The following is a 20,691-nucleotide window of genomic DNA, read 5'->3' as shown; positions in this document are numbered from 1 at the left end:
TCTCTCTTTCTCTAAAATAAAAAAGATTAAAAAAATTAAAAAAAAAAAAGCTAATGTTCTGGGGTGCCTGGATGTTAAGCATCCAATTCTTGGTATCAGCTAAGTCAGTTAAGTCAGCTAAGTCAGTTAAGCATCCAATTCTTGGTATCAGCTTAGATCATGAGATCAACCCCCAAGTTGGGCTCTGCAATGGGCACGAAGCCTGCTTAAGATTCTCTCTCCCTCTGTTCCTCCACTACTTGCATGTACGCAAGCATGCATGTTCTCTCTCCAAAAAAAAAAAAAAAAGTAATAATAAAAAGCTAATGTTCTCTTTACCTCTAGCTTGCCTAGTCACATCTATCTTGTACACTGCTGCCAAAATAATGTTCCAAAAGAACCGTTCTGAATTAGGTTTATCTCTGCTTTACAAACTTGGAAATGATGCCCACAGCCTTTCCTCTAAGAAATAATCAACCTAGACTTTAAAGTCTTCTACAATTTGAGCTCAATCTACCATACTGGTCTTATTTTTAACTACTTTCTTTACATAAACATCATCTTTCTTCAAACTCCACTACTATTTTTCTAAATATATTTTGTCTATTTTCATTTTCTATGCCTGTCCTCAGGTGTTCTCTCCAAATGATATATTCTTGCCTTCCACTTTAATTCTACCTACAATTCAAAATCTACCTCAAATGCTTACACCTATGAATGGAGTCTTTTCTGAAGGCCCCTTCAGGTATGAACTCTTCATTCTCTAAACTTTCACTGAAGTCTGTGCACGAAAACTAAAAACACCATTCTTTATGTCATTAATAGAGAATGACCTTGAGGACCTCACATGATCTATACTCGTACATATATAACTAAAACTTATATAGGACAATCTAGAAGGACATGCTTAGCACACATATTCATTCAAAACATACTTACTGACAGAATGATAATTCACATATTGTAAATATCCCAAAGACATTCACGTAAGAATACAAAAATAGGATGGTTATCTTAATAGGTTTTTTTTTAAAGGAATTTTACCTTTTCAGTTGTAAAAGGTTTTGCAGGCTTTTCTGGTTCCTTTTCTTTCTTTTTCTCTTCCTTTTTTTTTTCCTTTTCTTTCTAAAACATAGACCAAAGTTTTGATAAGTTCACTTTTAAGGAAATGTCAGCTGTTAACACATTTTTATTTTATTCGTTTCAGTAATTATTTAAGGAAGGATTCAAAAATGACAATATCCAGTGATACTGAAATATAAAAGTAAACACAGCAACTACATACTCTCATTGAGATTACATGTTGATAATACAACATGTTTTAAGAAATTTAAGACAGAGGTGAAAGTATTTAGAACTTCTTCGAAATTTCAGTTTGTTTTAAACAAATGAGACTTTTTTTTTCAATAAATTCTCGCTCCATCTTAGAGATTAGGCTTCCTAATACCAACCATAATGTTGAACTTTGAGCAAGATCACAGATCTTCACACAGATGAAGACATTACAACATGTAAACGTGAGGCAAAAAGGGAAAAAATTTAAAAAAAATTTTTTTAATCTTTATTTATGAGAGAAAGAGAGACTGAGCGCAAGCAGAGAAGGGGCAGAGAGAGAGGGAGACACGGAATCTGAAGCAGGCTCCGGGCTCTGAGCTGTCAGCATAGAGCCCGATGTGGGGCTCAAATCCACAAACTGTGAGATCATAACCTGAGCTGAAGTCAGACGCTTAACCAACTGAGCTACCCAGGCACCTATTTAAAACTATCACAAAACAGGAGCGCTTGGGTGGCTCAGTTGGCTAAGGGTCCAACTTCAGCTCAGGTCAAGACCTCACAGTCAGTGAGTTCAAGCTCCAAGTCAGGCTCTGTGCTGACCACTCAGAGCCTGGAGCCTGCTTCAGATTCCATGTCTCCCTCTCTCCCTGCCCTTCGCCTGCTCATGCTCTGCCTCTCTCTCTCTCTCTCTCTCTCTCTCTCTCTCAAGAATAAAATAAACATTAAAAATAAATAAATAAAATTATGACAAAATATGTTTAGTCCATTACATAATGTGATTTTTAAAAAGACAAATACAATAATAATTTTCTCATGTAAAAAATGTTAAGGATATCCCTGATAACAGAGCAAACTGACCAGTTAGTGTATTTAACCCAATCCAGTCTAGGTAAAATGTAATGCTACTATGATGTACACAATCTGCATTTCCAAGAAGGATAAAACAGGATATAATATTAAAACTTAAGGGCCCCAAACTCGCCAAAAAAGGAAAATGAAATAAAAGAATAAACAGTGATTCGGGGTGCCTGGGTCAGTCAGTTAAGAGTCTGACTCTTGATTTCGACTCATGGCATGATCTCACGGTTCATGGGTTTGAGCCCCAAATCTGGCTCTGTGCTGACAGTACACAGCCTGCTTGGGATTCCCTCTCTCCCTTTCTCTCTGCCCCTCCCCAACTCTCGAGCACTCTCTCAAAATAAATAAATAAACTTTAAAATAAAGATCAAACAATGAGCATTCATAAGGCATTTAAAGGGAAGAGATATCTAGAAACCTGTAACTGAATCACAACAAATGAGTATTAGTATCTTAGTTTCCTTTCAGTAAATGGTTAAAGATACACTGATGAACCTCAAGAAAGGCAGAGTAAGAAGCACATAAGCACATTTAGTCAAAATGCCTATGGGCCTGTTTGTACCTGTGCCTTTAAAGTGGTATTTGAACCACCTCTCTCAACAGCAGAATTTTTACTATTTGTAATTGAGAAAATACTGGCAATTCCTAGGCTATAACATAAGGGTTTAATAAAAGTTCCTATGGGCCAGACACTGTGATAAGCACCTTATTTTCTAATTTAATTTAATCAATAAGTGTCTGAAAAGAATGTCATTATTATCATTTTACAAATGAAGAACAAAAATTAGGAAAGGGATAAAGCCACACAGCTCATCAGCAGGAGGACCTAGGGAAGACCCCAACTCTCAAGTCACTATTCATTGCCATCCAGTGGAGCACTGGTACTTAGTACTATTCTTCCATAGAACAATGGTTAATATTTCCTGAACCCTTACTATGTGTGAGACAGTGTTTTTACTCATTTAATCCTTCCAACGATTCTATGAGGTGAGTAACCTTATTCCCGTTAATAAGTGAAGAATAAATGAAATATGCAAAAATCCTTTATCTATTATGAAATGTTTGGTGAAGAAAGCAATTAGTGATTGTCACTAATATGTTGGGAATTAATTATTCTATAAATTCACAAGATTGTTAATTTCTCAAGGAAGGCACAATCAAAAGAGTGGAGAAGCAGCTTGTCTTTCTAATCACTATGACTGGTAAGCACATACGAAATCACCAAAACTGAATTAGATTATTTACCTATGTTTAATAAAGAGAGAGCACAATTCAATTCTCTAGAACCCTGGAATTTCAGCTGCTAAAATATGGCTGTTATCCAATCTGATTCCAGCAGGGGTATTATGACACAAGCTTTGAAGCAACATTAAAAACATGGGCTCTAAATTCAGATCATATAGTTTGATCCACAAATGACTCCCATCTCTAGAATCAAAAGCTGCTAAAAGATCAAAGAGTACTGTGAGAACCTAATTTGTTTTAAACTATTTTCTCAGCAAGAACAAAGTACGCAGTGTTTGGTATTATAAAATAGTTCCTGAAACTTGGTTGCTATATATACAAATGATACAGTGAAACAGACTTTCTGTGTAAAAATAACTGAAATAAATGTTCAGTTCCTAGAAGGTAAAGATAAGCACACAGCGGGTTCATTATACTCAAATGACACTTGAGTGATTTAATCAAAGATACGGTCTTCAAAAACTTTTATTATGTACTCCTACCTTAAAAAGTTGCAAGCATATATACTCTACCATATGTATATATTTATTTACAAAGTATATATTACACTATATTATGCACATTATAAAACACACATAAAAGAAATGTTGAAAGTATAACAAAAAAAGCACAAATAGGCATAAATAAACTGCCCTGGGGTTCTCTCTAATATCTAATGCTATTGACATTAGACTTTGGAAACTACTGAATTAGACCAATGCCTTTTTTTAAAATTGAGGTATAATTTACATATAACATTAATTTCTGGTGTACAACATAATGATTCAATATTTACATGCACTGTGAATTGATCATTACTAGAAGTCTAGTTTCCTCCTGTCACCATATAAAGTTACATAAATGAAATACAGTACTGTTGCTCTAGTTACCATTCTATACATTGCTACTCATAAATTACTTACTTTATAACTGAAAGTTTATATCTCTTGATCTTCTCCAATGCCCCCCCAACCCCAACTCTGGCAACCACCAATATACTCTTTCCATCTATAAGTTTTGTTTTTGTTCTTTCTTTTGTTTTTTAGATTTCACATATAGATGAAATTATATGGTATTCGTCTTACTCTGCCTGACTTATTTTACTTAGCATAATACCATAAAGATTCATCCATGTTGTCACAAATGGCAAGATTTCATTTTTCATATGCCTGAATTGTGTCTGTTATATATATATAAACCACAGTTTTCTTTTTTTTTTTATTTTGAAGAGCACATGTGGATCAGGGAAAGAGCAGAGAGAGAGAGAGAATCTTAAGCAGGCTCCACACTCAGTGTGGAGCCCAACACAGGGCTCAATACTAAAATCCTGGGATCAGGACCAGAGCCAAAATCAAGAATTGGGACACTCAACCAACTGATCCACTCAGGCACCCCTTAACAACATCTTCTTTAACCATTCATCCACAGATGGACACTTTGGTTGTTTCCGTATCTTGGTTATTGTGAATAATACTGCAATAATCATATCTTTTCAAATTAGTGTTTTCAGTTTCTTCAGATATCCAGAAGTAGAATTGCTAGATTATACGACAGTTTTATTTTTAGTTTTTTGAGGAACCGACACGCTATTTTCCAGAATGGCTACACAAATTTACATTCTTACTAACAGGGCATAATAGATCCTTTTTCTCTATGCCCTAACATTTTTAAATTTTTTGCCTTTTTGATAATAGCCATTCTAACAATGTTATCTCACTGTGGTTTTGATTTGCAGTTCCCTGATGATTAGTGATGCTGGACATCTTTTCATGTGCTAGTGGGTCATGTGTATGTTTTCTTTGGAAAAATGTACATTTTTATGGGATTTTTTTCTTGTTATTGAATTGTGTGAGTTCCTTACATACTTTGAATATTAACCCCTTATTACATATATGGTTTCCAAATATCTTCTCACATCCAATAGGCTGCCTTTTCCTTTCACTGACAGTTTCCTTTCTTGTTCAAAACCTTCTTAGTTAGATGTAGTACCCTTTATTTTTGATTTGTTGCCCTACCTTTTGAAGTAAGATGCAAAAAAAAAAAAAACCAACCAAAAACCATCACTAAGACTGATCTCAGGGAACTTAACTGCCTATGTTTTCTTCTAGTAGTTTTATGATTTCAAATCTTGCATTCAAGTCTTTAATCCATACTGAACTAATTTTTGTATACAGAATAAGATACTGGTCCAGTTTTTCCAAACCATTTATTGAAGGCATTGTGCTTTCTCCATTGATATTCTTGCCTCCTTGGGGATAAATTAATTGACCATATATATGCAGGTTTATTTCTGTGCTGTCTATTCCATTGCAGCAATCTAGGTATCTGCTTTTATGCCAATATCATACTGTTTTGATGGTCATACCTTTGTAATATAGTTTGAAATGTGAGGCCTTCAGCTTTGTTCCTGTTTCTCAAGATTCCTTTGGCTACTCAGGATTTTTTGTGGTTCCATACAAACTTCAGAAATATTCGGAGAAGATGGCGGCGTAGGAGGACTCTGGGCTCACCGCGTCCTGCTGATCACTTAGATTCCACCCACACCTGCCTAAATAACCTAGAAAACCATCAGAACACTAGCAGAACGGATTCTCCGGAGCCAAGTGTAGACAAGAGGCCCATGGAGGAGGGTAGGAAGGGCAGAGAGGCGGTGCGCGCCCCACAGACTGGAGGGAGGGAGGCGGAGCAGAGGGGCAGCCTGCTGGCAAAGCAGAGCCCCCGAGTCTGCCTTGCAAAAGCAGAGGGGCCAGACGGAATGTGTTTTGACAACAAGCAGGACTTACCATCTGGAAGTTTTTAAGTTAACAGCTCTGCTCGGAGAGCAGGAGGACTACAGGACAACGGGAGGGAGAGTTGTTGAACCTCGGACGACAGAGCTCAGCTTGGCGGGGAACAAAGGCGTTCGCCAGTGCCATCTCCCTCGCCCATCCCCAGCCAAAATCCCAAAGGGATCCAGTTCCTGTCAGGGAACTTGCTGGCAGTGCACAAACACCCAACACTGTGCTTCTGTGGATCCATCCTTCCGACAGGTCTGCCTCCCTCCCAGTGCCACAGGGCCCCTCCCCAAGCGGATCTCCGAAGGAAAAGCGAGCTGAGCCTGCCCCTCCCGCCCCTGTACACCTTGCCGATCCACCCCAGCTAATATGCCAGATCCCCAGCACCACAAGGCTGGCAGTGTGCAAGTAGCCCAGGCAGGGGCCACACCACCCCACAGTGAATCCCGCACTAAGGGAGAGGGGAGAGGGGAAGAGAAGGTACACACCAGTCTGACTGTGGCCCCAGCGGTGGGCTGGGGGCAGACATCAGGTGTGACTGTGGCCCCACCCACCAACGCAAGTTATTCAAGACAGCACAGGGGAAGTGCCCTGTAGTTCCACACCACTCCAGGGACTATCCAAAATGATGAAACGGAAGAATTCCCCTCAAAAGAAACTCCAGGAAGTAGCGACAGCTGACGAACTGACCAGAAACTATTTAAACACTATAACAGAAAGTGAACTTAAAATAATAGTCATAAAATTAATTGCTGGGCTTTAAAACAGTATAAAGGACAGCAGAGAATCTATTGCTACAGAGATCAAGGGACAAAGAAACAGCCAGGAGGAGCTAAAAAATGCTATAAATAAGCTGCAAAATAAAATGGAGGTGACCACAACTCAGATTGAAGAGGCAGAGGAGAGAATAGGTGAACTAGAAGATAAAATTATGGAATATGAGGAAGCTGAGAAAAAAAAAGAGAGATAAAAAAATCCAGGAGTATGAGGGGAAAATTAGAGAACGAAGTGATGCACTAAACAGAAATAATCTATGCATAATTGGTATTCCAGAGGAGGAAGAGAGAGGGAAAGGTGCTGAAGGTGTACTGGAAGAAATCATAGCTGAGAACTTCCCTGATCTGGGGAAGGAAAAAGGCACTGAAATCCAGGAGGCACAGAGAACTCCTTTCAGACGTAACTTGAATCGATCTTCTGCACGACATATCATAGTGAAACTGGCAAAATACAAGGATAAAGAGAAAATTCTGAAAGCAGCTAGAGATAAACGTGCTGTAACATATAAAGGGAGACCAATAAGACTCGTGATGGATCTCTCTACTGAAACTTGGCAGGCCAGAAAGGAATGGCAGGAAGTCTTCAATGTGCTGAACAGAAAAAACATGCAGCTGAGAATCCTTTATCCAGCAAACTGTCATTCAGAATAGAAGGAGAGATAAAGGTCTTCCCAAACAAACAAAAACTGAAGGAATTCATCACCACTAAACCAGCCCTACAAGAGATCCTAAGGGGGATCCTGTGAAACCAAGTACCAGAGACATCACTACAAGCATGAAACCTACAGACATCACAATGACTCTAAACCCCTATCTTTCTATAATAACACTGAATGTAAATGGGCTAAATGCGCCAACCAAAAGACACAGGGTATCACAATGGATAAAAAAACAAGACCCATCTATTTGCTGTCTACAAGAGACTCATTTTAGACCTGAGGACACCTTCAGATTGAAAGTGAGGGGATGGAGAACTATCGATCATGCTACTGGAAGCCAAAAGAAAGCTGGAGTAGCCATACTTATATCAGACAAACTAGACTTTAAATTAAAGGCTGTAACAAGAGATGAAGAAGGGCATTATAACATAATTACAGGGTCTATCCATCAGGAAGAGCTAACAATTATAAATGTCTATGCGCCAAATACGGGAGCCCCCAAATATATAAAACAATTACTCACAAACATAAGCAACCTTATTGATAAGAATGTGGTAATTGCAGGGGACTTTAATACTCCACTTACAACAATGGACAGATCATCTAGACACACGGTCAATAAAGAAACAAGGGCCCTGAATGACATATTGGATCAGATGGACTTGACAGATATATTTAGAACTCTGCATCCCAAAGCAACAGAATATACTTTCTTCTCGAGTGCACATGGAACATTCTCCAAGATAGATCATATACTGGGTCACAAAACAGCCCTTCATAAGTATACAAGAATTGAGATCATACCATGCATACTTTCAGACCACAATGCTATGAAGCTTGAAATCAACCACAGGAAAAAGTCTGGAAAACTTCCAAAAGCACTGGAGGTTAAAGGACACCCTACTAAAGAATGAACGGGTCAACCAGACAATTAGAGAAGAAATTAAAAAATATATGGAAACAAACGAAAATGAAAATACAACAATCCAAATGCTTTGGGATGCAGCAAAGGCAGTCCTGAGAGGAAAATACATTGCATCCAGGCCTATCTCAAGAAACATGAAAAATCCCAAATACAAAATCTAACAGCACGCCTAAAGGAAATAGAAGCAGAACAGCAAAGACACCCCAAACCCAGCAGAAGAGAAATAATAAAGATCAGAGCAGAAATAAACAATATAGAATCTAAAAAAACTATAGAGCAGATCAATGAAACCAAGAGTTATTTTTTTGTAAAAATACACAAAATTGATAAACCTCTAGCCAGGCTTCTCAAAAAGAAAAGAGAGATGACCCAAATAGATAAAATCATGAATGAAAATGGAATTATTACAACCAATCCCTCAGAAATACAAGCAATTATCAGGGAATACTATGAAAAATTATATGCCAACAAACTGGACCACCTGAAAGAAATGGACAAATTCCTAAACACCCACACACTTCCAAAACTCAAACAGGAGGAAATAGAAAGCTTGAATAGACCCATAACCAGTGAAGAAATTGAATCAGTTATCAAAAATCTCCCAACAAATAAGAATCCAGGACCAGATGGCTTCCCAGGGGAGTTCTACCAGACATTTAAAGCAGAGATAATACCCATCCTTCTCAAGCTGTTCCAAAAAATAGAAACAGAAGGAAAACTTCCAGACTCATTCTATGAAGCCAGTATTACTTTGATTCCTAAACCAGACAAAGACCCAGTTAAAAAAGAGAACCAGAGGCCAATATCCCTGATGAATATGGATGCAAAAATTCTCAATAACATCCTAGCAAGTCGAATTCAACAGCATATAAAAAGAATTATTCACCATGATCAAGTGGGATTCATTCCTGGGATGCAGGGCTGGTTCAACATTCGCAAATCAATCAATGTGATACATCACATTAATAAAAGAAAAGAAAAGAACCATATGATCCTGTCAATCGATGCAGAAAAAGCATTTGACAAAATTCAGCATCCTTTCTTAATAAAAACCCTCAAGAAGGTCGGGATAGAAGGAACATACTTAAGCATCATAAAAGCCATTTATGAAAAGCCCACAGCTAAAATCATCCTCAATGGGGAAAAACTGAGGGCTCTTTCCCTGAGATCAGGAACACAACAGGGATGTCCACTCTCACCGCTGTTGTTTAACATAGTCTTGGAAGTTCTAGCATCAGCAATCAGACAACAAAAGGAAATCAAAGCCATCAAAATTGGCAAATATGAAGTTAAGTTTTCACTTTTTGCAGATGATATATTATATGTGGAAAATCCGATAGACTCCACCAAAAGTCTGCTAGAACTGATACATGAATTCAGCAAAGTTGCAGGATACAAAATCAATGTATAGAAATCAGCTGCAATCTTATAATAATGAAGCAACAGAATAATAATGAATAATGAATAACAGAATAATAATGAATAATAATGAAGCAACAGAAAGACAAATAAAGAAAACTGATCCTATTCACTACTGCACCAAGAAGCATAAAATACCTAGGAATAAACCTAACCAAACATGTAAAATATCTGTATGCTGAAAACTATAGAAAACTTATGAAGGATATTGAAGAAGATATAAAGAAATGGAAAAACATTCCGTGCTCATGGGTTGGAAGAATAAATATTGTTAAAATGTCAATACTACCCAAAGCTAGCTACACATTCAATGCAATCCTAATCAAAATTGCACCATCATTCTTCTCAAAGCTAGATCAAGCAATCCTAAAATTTTTATGGAACCACAAAAGGCCCCGAATAGCCAAAGTAATTTTGAAGAAGACTAAAGCAGGAGGCAACACAATCCCAGACTTTAGCCTCTACTACAAAGCTGTAATCATCAAGAAAGCATGGTATTGGCACAAAAACAGACACATAGACCAATGGAATAGAATAGAAACCCCAGAACTAGACCCACAAAAGTATGGCCAACTAAAACCCACAAAAGTATGGTCAACTAATCTTTGACAAAGCAGGAAAGAATATCCAATGGAAAAAAGACAGCCTCTTTAACAAATGGTGCTGGGAGAACTGGACAGCAACATGCAGAAGAATGAAACTAGACCACTTTCCTACACCATTCACAAAAACAAACTCAAAATGGATAAAGGACCTGAATGTGAGACAGGACCATCAAAACCCTAGAGGAGAAAGCAGGAAAAGACCTCTCTCACCTCAGCCGCAGCAATTTCTTACTTGACCCATCCCCAAAGGCAAGGGAATTAAAAGCAAAAAATGAACTATTGGGACCTCATGTAGATAAAAACCTTCTGCACAGCAAAGGAAACAACCAACAAAACTAAAGGGCAACCGACGGAATGGGAAAAGGTATTTGCAAATGACAGATCAGACAAAGGGTTAGTATCCAAAATCTATAAAGAGCTCACCAAACTCCACACCCAAAAAACAAGTAATCCAGGGAAGAAATGGGCAGAAAACATGAATAGACATTTCTCTAAAGAAGACATCCAGATGGCCAACAGGCACATGAAAAGATGCTCAATGTCGCTCCTCATCAGAGAAATACAAATCAAAACCACACTCAGATATCACCCCACACCAGTCAGAGTGGCTAAAATGAACAAATCAGGAGACTATAGATGCTGGCGAGGATGTAGAGAAACGGGAACCCTCTTGCACTGTTGGTGGGAATGCAAATTGGTGCAGCCGCTCTGGAAAACAGTGTGGAGGTTCCTCAAAAAATTAAAAGTAGACCTACCCTATGACCCAGCAGTAGCACTGCCAGGAATTTACCCAAGGGATACAGGAGTACTGATGCATAGGGGCACTTGTACCCCAATGCTTATAGCAGCACTCTCAACAAAAGCCAAATTATGGAAAGAGCCTAAATGTCCATCAACTGATGAATGGATAAAGAAATTGTGGTTTATATACACAATGGAGTACTACGTGGCAATGAGAAAGAATGAAATATGGCCCTTTGTAGCAATGTGGATGGACCTGGAGAGTGTGATGCTAAGTGAAATAAGCCACACTGAGAAAGACAGATACCATATGTTTCACTCTTACGTGAATCCTGAGAAACCCATGGGGGAGGGAAAGGGAAAAAAAAAAAAAAAAAAAAGGAGGTTAGAGTGGGAGAAAGCCAAAGCATAAGAGACTCTTAAAAACTGAGAACAGGGGCGCCTGGGTGGCGCAGTCAGTTAAACGTCCGACTTCAGCCAGGTCACAATCTCACGGTCCGTGAGTTCGAGCCCCGCGTCAGGCTCTGGGCTGATGGCTCATGATGGCTCAGAGCCTGGAGCCTGTTTCCGATTCTGTGTCTCCCTCTCTCTCTCTGACCCTCCCCCGTTCATGCTCTGTCTCTCTCTGTCCCAAAAATAAATAAACGTTGAAAAAAAAAAAATTAAAAAAAAAAATTTAAAAAAAAACTGAGAACAAACTGAGGGTTGATGGGGGGTGGGAGGGAGGTGAGGGTGGGTGATGGGTATTGAAGAGGGCATCTTTTGGGATGAGCACTGGGTGTTGTATGGAAACCAATTTGACAATAAACTTCATATATTAAGAAAAAAAAACAAATTTCAGAAATGTTCATTCTATTTCTATGAAAAATGTGACTGCGATTTTGATAAGGATTGCACTGAAACCTATAAATTGCTTTGGATAATACAGACATTTAAACAATACTAATTCTTTCAATCTATGAACATATAATCCTTTCCATTTACTTGTGTCTTCTTCTGTTTCTTTCATCAGTATCTTGTACTTTCCAATGTAAAGGTCTTCCACTGCCTCAGTTAAATTTATTCTCAGGTATTTTATCATTTTGGATGCAATTGTAAATGAGATTGGTTTCTTAATTTCTTTTTGTTAGTGCACAAAAACAACAGATTTTTGTATACTGATTTTGCATCCTGCAAGTTTACTGAAGTTGTTTCTTAGTTCTGACAGCTTTTTGGTGGAATCTTTAGGGTTTTCTATATATAAAATTTTATCCACAAATAATGACAACTTTACTTCTTTCTAATTTGGATGCCTTTTATATCTTTTTCTTGCCTAACTACCTAACTAATACTATGCTGAGTAGAAGTGGTCAGAGGGGGCACTCTTGTCTTCTTCCTGATATTAAAGAAAAAACTCTTAGCTTCTCATTGTTGAGTATGATGTTACTTTTTGGTTTGTCATACATGGCCTTTATTATGTTGAGGTACATTCCCTCCATACTTGCTTTGTTGAGAGTTTTTATCATAAATGGATTTTGAAATTTGTTAAATCCTTTTTCTGCATCTGTTGAGATGATCATGATTTTTATCCTTAATTTGTTACACATGGTAGATCATATTGACTGATTTGAGGATGCTGAACCATCCTTATATCCCTTCAATAAACGCCATTTGATCATGGTGTATGATCTTTTTAATGCTTTGTTGAATTAGGTTTGCTAACATTTTGTTGAAGTTTTTTTTTTCATATGTGTTCATCAGGGTATTGGCCTGTATGCGTCTCTGGTTTTGGTATTAGGGTAATACTGGCCTCATGAAATTAACCGGGAAACATTCTCCACTCTTCAATTTTTTTGGAAGAGTTTGAGGTACAATTTACTAGTGAAGCCATCTCGTCCTGGAATTTTGTTGGTTGGGAGGTTTTTGATTATGGATTCAAACTCCTTGTTACTAAATGGTCTATTTGGATTTTCTATTTCTTCATGATTCATTCCTAATAGATTCTGTATTTCTAGGAATTTTATCCATTTCTTTCAGGATGTCCAATCTGTTGGAACAGAATTGTTCATAGCAGTCTCTTATAATCTTTTGTATTATCTTTGGTATCAGTTGTTACTTCCCTTCTTTCATTTCTGATTTTATTTCTCTTTTTTTCTTCCTTGATGAGTCTGGCTAAAGGATTATCAATTTCATTTATTTTTTGAAATAACCAGTTCTTAGTTTCACTGATCTTTTCCTTTTCCTTTTAGTCTATATTTTCTTTTTTGCAGTCCAATCTTTATTATTTCATTCCTTCTACCAACTCTGAGCTTCATTTGTTCCCCTTTATCTAGTTCCTTTGGGTATAAAGTTAGATTGTTTATTTGGGAATTTTCTTACTTCTTAAGGTAGGCTTGTATCACTATGAACTTCCCTCTTAGAACTGCTTTTCCAGGGATGAGCACTGGGTGTTGTATGGAAACCAATTTGACAATAAATTTCATTAAAAAAAAAAAAAAAAAAAAAAAAAGAACAGCTTTTCCTGAATCCCACAGATTTTGCTATGCTTCATTTTCAATTCTTTCAAGGTATTTTTTAATTTATCTTTTGATTTCCTCACAGATTCACTGGCTGTTCAGTAGTGTGTTGTCTAATCTCCATACATTTGTGCTTTTCTCAATTTTCATTTTGTGATTTATTTCTAGTTTCATACCATTGTGGTATAAAAAATGCTTGGTATTACCTCAATCTTCTTAAACTGAGACTTTTTCATGGTCTGAAATATGATCTATACTGAAATATGTTCAACATGCTCTTGAGAAGAATGTGTATTCTGCTACTTTTGGATGGAATGTTCTGTGTTTATCTAATAAATATATCTGGTCTAATGTGCTGTTTAAGGACAATGCTTCCTTATGGACTTTTTTTCTGGATGATCCATGTAATGATATAAGTAAGGTATTAAAGTCCACTACTATTATTGTATTGCTGTCAATCTCTACTTTTAGGTCTGTTAATATTTGTTTTATATACTTAGGTGCTCCTATGTTGCATGCATAAATATTTACAAATATTGTAACTTCCTGCTACACTGTTCCATTTACCATTATTTACTGCCCTTGTCTTTTTTCATTCTGTTTTAAAGTCTGTTTTGTCTGAGTATAGCCCTCTCTGCTTTCTTTTGGTTTCCATTTGTACGAAACATCTTTTTCCATCCTTTCACTATGTATCCCTATATCTAAAATGAATCTCTTGTAGGTTGCATATAGACAGATCTTGATTTTTCATCCATTCAGCCACCTTGAATGGGACTTTTGATTGCAACATTTAGTCCACTTACATTTACATTTATTATTAATCGGCATATTCTTATTCCCATTTTGTTAACTGCTTCCTGGTTGTTTTTGCAATTCTCTGTTCCTTTCTTCTTCTCCTCTTGCTCTCTCTACTTGTGGTTTAAAGGCATTTTTTAGTGTTATACTTGGATTCTTTTCTATTTTGTCAGTATTAGTTTTTGATTTCTGGTTACCAATGAGTTCATATATAACAATCTTACATATATAGCAGTCTATATTACATGGATGGTCACTTACATGTGAACACATTCTAAAAGCACTAAATTTTTCTCCCACCTACACATTTTACAAATATGATGTCATGTTTTACATCTTTTTATTTTGTGTATCCCTTGGCTAATTTTTATAAATATACTGATTATAATCCTTTTCTGTTTTAATCTCTATACTTGCTTTATAAGTGATTAACTCACTACTTTTTACTATGTTTGTTTTACCTGTGAAATGTTTTCCTAATTTTCTTCTAGTTATGGCCTTTTCCTTCCACTTAAGGAGTTCCCTTTAACATTTCTCATAAGGCTGATTTAGTGGTGATAAACTCCTTTAACCTTTGTTTATCTGGGAAACTCTTTAGGGTTTCCTTCAATTCTGAGTAATAACCTAGCTGGGTAGAGTATTGTTAGCTGTAAGTTGTTTTCTTTCATGCTTGAATATATCATGTCACTCCCTTCTGGTCTACAAACTTTCTGCTGAGAAATTAGTTGACAGTCTTATGGGTATTCTGTTGTATATAACTAACTGCTTTTCTCTTGCTGGTTTGAAGTTCCTACCTTTAACATTTGCCATTTTAATTACTATGTGTTTTGGTGTGAACCTCTTCAGGTTCATCTTCCTTGGGGCTCTCTGTGTTCCATGGACCTGGATGTCTATTTGTTTCCCCAGATTTGGTAAGTTTTCAGCTATTATTTCTTCAAATAAGTTTTCTGCCTCTTCTCTCTCTTCTCCTTTGAATTTAGTATGCTTGATGTTGTCCTAGAGGCTCCTTCACTTATCCTGGGTGTTTTTGGGGTTTTTTTGTTTTTTTTTAATGTTTATTTAGTTTTGAGAGAGAACGCATACATGAGTGCAGGGGAGGAGCAGAGACAGAGGGAGACAGTGGATCTGAAGCAGGCTCTGTGCTGACAGCAGAGAGCCCAATGTGGGGCTTGAACTCATAAACTGTGAGATCATGACCTGAGGCAAAGCCAGATGCTTAACTCATTGAGCCACCCAGACACCCCCATGTATCCTCATATTTTAAATTCTTTTTTCTTCTTGCCATTCAGCTTGAATGATTTCCACTACCCTGTCCTGCAGCTTACTGATCTGTTCTGCATCCTCTAATATGCTGCTGATTCCCCAGGACAGTATTCTTCAGTTCTAAATCTTTTTTGTAGTTCTATCTTTTTAATGAAATTTCTCAGTGAGTTCATGCATTTTTCTTTCTAGTTTAGTGATCATCTTTATGACTATTACTTTGAACTCCATTAGGTAGATTGCTTAACTCCTTTTGTTTAGCTCTTTTTGAGGTTTTGTCTTATTCTTTCATTCAGAACATATTCCTCTGTTCAATCTGTCTGATTCTCTGTGTCTGTTTTTATATATTAGTAAGGCCAGCTACATTTCTGTCTTGAAGGTAGTGGCCTTATGTAGAAAGTATCTTTTGGGGCCCAGAAACACAAGCTTCCCAGTCACTAAAACCAGGTGGTTCAGGGGTGTCCTCTGTGTGGCTGCATGTACCCCCCTGTTGTGCCTGGGTCATGAATGCTAGGAGCACACTGGTGGGTGGGACTGGCTGTAATGCCTGGCTGTTACTACTATGGGCACAGTGGAGGGGTAGAGTCAGCCTCCAGCCTGGTTGGCTAAGAGGCCTGGCTGTGGTTGCTGCAGGCATGCTGGTAGGTGCAGTTAATCCCCAGGGTGGCTGCTGTAAAGCCTAGCAACAACTGTTGCAGCCATGCTGGTGGGCAGGGCTGTCCCCTATTCTATGGGGCATGAGTCACTATGGAGTAGTGTCAATCCCAGCCAAGGCTTCCCCCTGGGTGGGAGTGGGAGGGTTGAAGGTGCTTCTAGTGGGGCACTGGTCCTGACTGAGGCTGCCTGCCAAGATGTGGTAGGATGGTAACCACTGGAAGGATGCCTGCAGGGATATATATGTCAGGCTACAGGGGAACCTGAAGGTGAAATGAGTGTTTGCTAGCAAGGGTGATGGAGAGTGTCAGAATAAGTATCTGACAGCTAAAGGAAAGCAAGAAAATGGTGCCCTCCAGTGCTTCTCTGGCTGGAGAAATTTCCTACAGATCCCTGCCCCTCTGGCACAGGCGCTAAAATTAGTCAATCTCCTTCATGTATGTTCCAGGCACTTTTCAAACTGCTGTCTCTATGCTGGGTCTCCAAGTAAGTGAAACTGTTCACAGGCCCTTTAAAAACAGAGTCTCCATTCTCCATAGCCCTCTAGCCCTCACACAGTTAAGCCCCACTGATTTGAAAAGCTAGATATTATAGGGATTCAACTTCCTGGTGCTGATCCCTGGGGCAAAGGATGCCCAATATGGGGCTTAACCCCTCCCTCCCCCCTCACATATCAGTGAGAACCCTGGTACCTTGATATCCCCCCCAACTTCTGCATTACTGCACTGAGGGCGGGGGGGAGTTTGTTTTCCAATCTAACTATGTCCTTGTCTTTCTTACTCTTTTGACAAGTCTTTTACAGATATCTTTAGTTGTATAATAGCCATTATGCTAGTATTCAGGTCATTCTCAGAGAGTTGCTTTATATGTAGATCCAGCCTTCGTGTTTCCATGGGAGATGAGCTCAGGATCTTCCTACTCCACCATCTTCCCATGAGTCTATCTTTAGGTTTTAACAGTTTAATTTAACAGTTTAATTTAACATTTTAATTCCTATGTGTTGCCAGAGATCTCTTGGGCTTAGACTTTTACTTGGAACTCCCTGGGCTTCCTGAATCTGTATGGGTAGTTTTCCTCCCAAGTTTAGGAAGGTTTTCAGCCATTATTTCTCCAAATAAGTTTTCTGTCCCTTTAGCTCTCCTCTTTCTGTGACCTTCCAATGTGACTGTTATTCAGTGGTGAGGGTAACTGATGTTGTCCCATAAGGCCTTTAAGTTATTTTCATTTAAAAAAAACATTTCTTTTAGCTGCTTTTGGCCAAGTTCCACTGTCTTGTCTGCCAGGTCACTGATCCTTGATCCATTCTTCTGCTTTACCCTATTCTGTTGTTGATTCCCTCTAGTATATTTTTTAGCTAAGTTATTGTACTCTTCAGCTTTGTGACTTCCTTTTTTCCTACTTACTTCAAGTTTTAATTAAAATTCTAGTTAGTTAACATACAGTGTAATTGGCTTAGTGAGTAGAATTTATTATTTCATCACTTATATATAACATGCAGTGCTCATCACAACAACTATATTCCTTAATACCCATCACCCATCTAGCCCATCCCCTGACTTCCCTTCTATCAACCCTAAGTATGTTCTCTATAAACCATTAAGAGTCTCTTATGGTTTGCCTCGCTCTCTTTTTTTCCCCTCTTTCCCCTATGTTCATCTGTCTTGTTTCTTACATTCTACATATGACTGAAATCATATGGTATTTGTCTTTCTCTGACAGACTTGTTTCACTTAGCGTAATACATTCTAGCTCCATTTATATCATTGCAAATGGCAAGATTTTATTCATTTTGATGGCTGAGTAATATTCCAGTGTGTGTGTGTGTGTGTGTGTGTGTGTGTGTGTGTGTGTATACACACAAGATACCTTCTTTATCCATTCAACAGTTGATGGACATTTGGGCTCTGTCCATAATTAGGTTATTGTTGGTATGTTGCTATAAACATCAGGGTGCACGCGCTCCTTCAAATCTGTATTTTTGTATCCTTTGGGTAAATACCTACTACTGCAATTGCTGGGTTGTATGATAGTTCTATTTTTAACTTTCTGAGGAACCTTCATAATGTTTTCCAAAGGGGCTGCACCAGTTTGCATTCCCACCAACAACGCAAGATGGTTCCCCTTTCTCTGAATCCTTGACAACATCTGTTGCTTCCTGTGTTGTTAACAACACCTTCCTGGATGTCTTTGGAAAAAAGTTGACTCATGTCTTCTGCCCATTTCTTAACTGGATTGTCTGTTTCTTTGGTGTTGAGTTTGGTAAGTTCTTCATACATTTTGAATACTAACCCTTTATTAGATACGTCATTTGCAAATATCTTCTCCCATTCTGTAGGCTACCTTTTAATTGACTGCTTCCTTCATTGTGTGAAGCTTTTTATCTTGATAAAACGCCAAGAGTTCATGTTTGCTTTTGTTTCCCTTGCCTTCAGCAACATGTCTATTAAGAAACTGCTGCAGCTGAGGTCAAAGAGGTTGCTGCCTGTGTTCTCTTCTAGGAGTTTGATGGTTTCCTGTCTCACATGTAGGTCTTTCATCCATTTTGAGTTTATTTTTGTGAATGGTGTAAGAAAGTGGTCCATGGGGCGCCTGGGTGGCGCAGTCGGTTAAGCGTCCGACTTCAGCCAGGTCACGATCTCGTGGTCCGTGAGTTCGAGCCCCGCGTCGGGCTCTGGGCTGATGGCTCAGAGCCTGGAGCCTGTTTCCGATTCTGTGTCTCCCTCTCTCTCTGCCCCTCCCCCGTTCATGCTCTGTCTCTCTCTGTCCCAAAAATAAATAAACGTTGAAAAAAATTAAAAAAAAAAATTAAAAAAAAAAAAAAAGAAAGTGGTCCAGTTTCATTTTTCTGCATGTCACTGTCCAGTTTTCCCAACACCCTTTGTTGAACAAACTTTTTTCCATTGGATATTCTTTCTGCTTTGTTGAAAATGAGTTGGCCAGATAGTTGTGGGTCCATTTCTAGGTTTTCTATTCTACTCCACTGATCTATGTGTCTATTTTTTGTGCCAGTCCATACTGTCTTAATGACTATAGCTTTGTAATATAGCTTGAAGTCGGAATTGTAATGCCTCCAGCTCTGCTTTTCTTTTTCAAGATTGATTTTGTCTATTTGGGGTCTCCTGTAGTCCCATACAAATTTTAGGATTGTGTGTTCCATCTCTGTGAAAAATGTTGGTGGTATTTTGATGGGGATTGCATTAAATGTGCAGACTGCTTTGGGTAGTACTGCTTTGGGTAGTACATTTAACAATGTTTGTTCTTCTAATCCATGAGCATGGAATGTTTTTCCATTTCTTCCTGTCTTCTTCAATTTCATTCATAAGTGTTCTACAGTTTACAGAGTACAGATCTTTTTACCTCTTTGATTAGGTTTATTGTTAGGTATCTTATGGTTTTTGGTGCAATTGTAAATGGGACTGATTCCTTGATTTCTCTTTCTACTGCTTCATTATTGGTATATAGAAATGCAACCAATTTCTGTATGTTGATTTTGTATCCTTGTGTCTTTGCAGACTTCATGTATTAGTTCTAGCAACTTTTTGGTGGTCTTTCAGAATTTTTACATAGAGTATCATGTCATCTGTGAATAGTGAAAGTTTGACTTCTTCCTTGCTGATGTGGATGGATTTTCTTTCTTTCTGTTGTCTAACTGCTGTGGCTAGCACTTCCAATACCATGTTAAATGACAATGGTGACAGTGGAAATCCCTGTCTTGTTCCTGACCACAGAGGAAAAGTTCTCAGGTTTTCCCCCATTGAGAATGATATTAGCTGTGGGTCTTTTGTATACAGCCTTTATGATATTGAGGTATGTTTCCTCTATCCCTACTTTGTTGAGAGTTTTTATCAAGAATGGATGCTGTATTTTGTCAAATGCTTTTTCTGTATCTACTGAGAGGATCATATGGTTCTTATTCTTTTTTTTTTTTTTTTTTTTTTTTTTTTTTTTTTTTACTAATGTGGTGTACCATACTGACTGATTTGTGAATACTGAACCATCCTTGCAGACCAGGAATAAATCACACTTGGTTGTGGTGAATAATTCTTTTAATGTACTACTGGATTCAATTTTCCTAGTAGCTTGTTGAGAATTTCTGCACCATGCATCAGGGAAATTGACCTGTAATTTTCCTTTTTACTGGGTTCTTTGTCTGGTTTTGGAATCAAGGTAATGCTGGCCTTGTAGAATGAGTTTGGAAGTTTTCCTTCCATTTTAATTTTTTGGAACAATTTGAGAAGAATAGGTATTAATT

At 37.9% G+C, this 20,691-nt stretch overlaps 1 protein-coding gene across 1 annotated transcript in view; it reads right to left on the bottom strand.

Annotated features, from left to right (window-relative positions):
* Window positions 1-20,691, bottom strand: part of SMAP1 (small ArfGAP 1) — a 203,171-nt gene that overhangs the window by 84,961 nt on the left and 97,519 nt on the right. The window contains exon 6 of the mRNA XM_045498703.1: window positions 1,024-1,104. Within this exon, the coding sequence (XP_045354659.1) occupies window positions 1,024-1,104 (81 nt within the window). The remainder of the gene's footprint in view (window positions 1-1,023; window positions 1,105-20,691) is intronic.

Source organism: Leopardus geoffroyi, chromosome B2 (assembly GCF_018350155.1).
Source record: "Leopardus geoffroyi isolate Oge1 chromosome B2, O.geoffroyi_Oge1_pat1.0, whole genome shotgun sequence".
Lineage (NCBI taxonomy): Eukaryota > Metazoa > Chordata > Mammalia > Carnivora > Felidae > Leopardus > Leopardus geoffroyi.
Note: the sequence above shows the minus strand (reverse complement) of the source record. Positions and strands in the feature narration are given on the sequence as shown.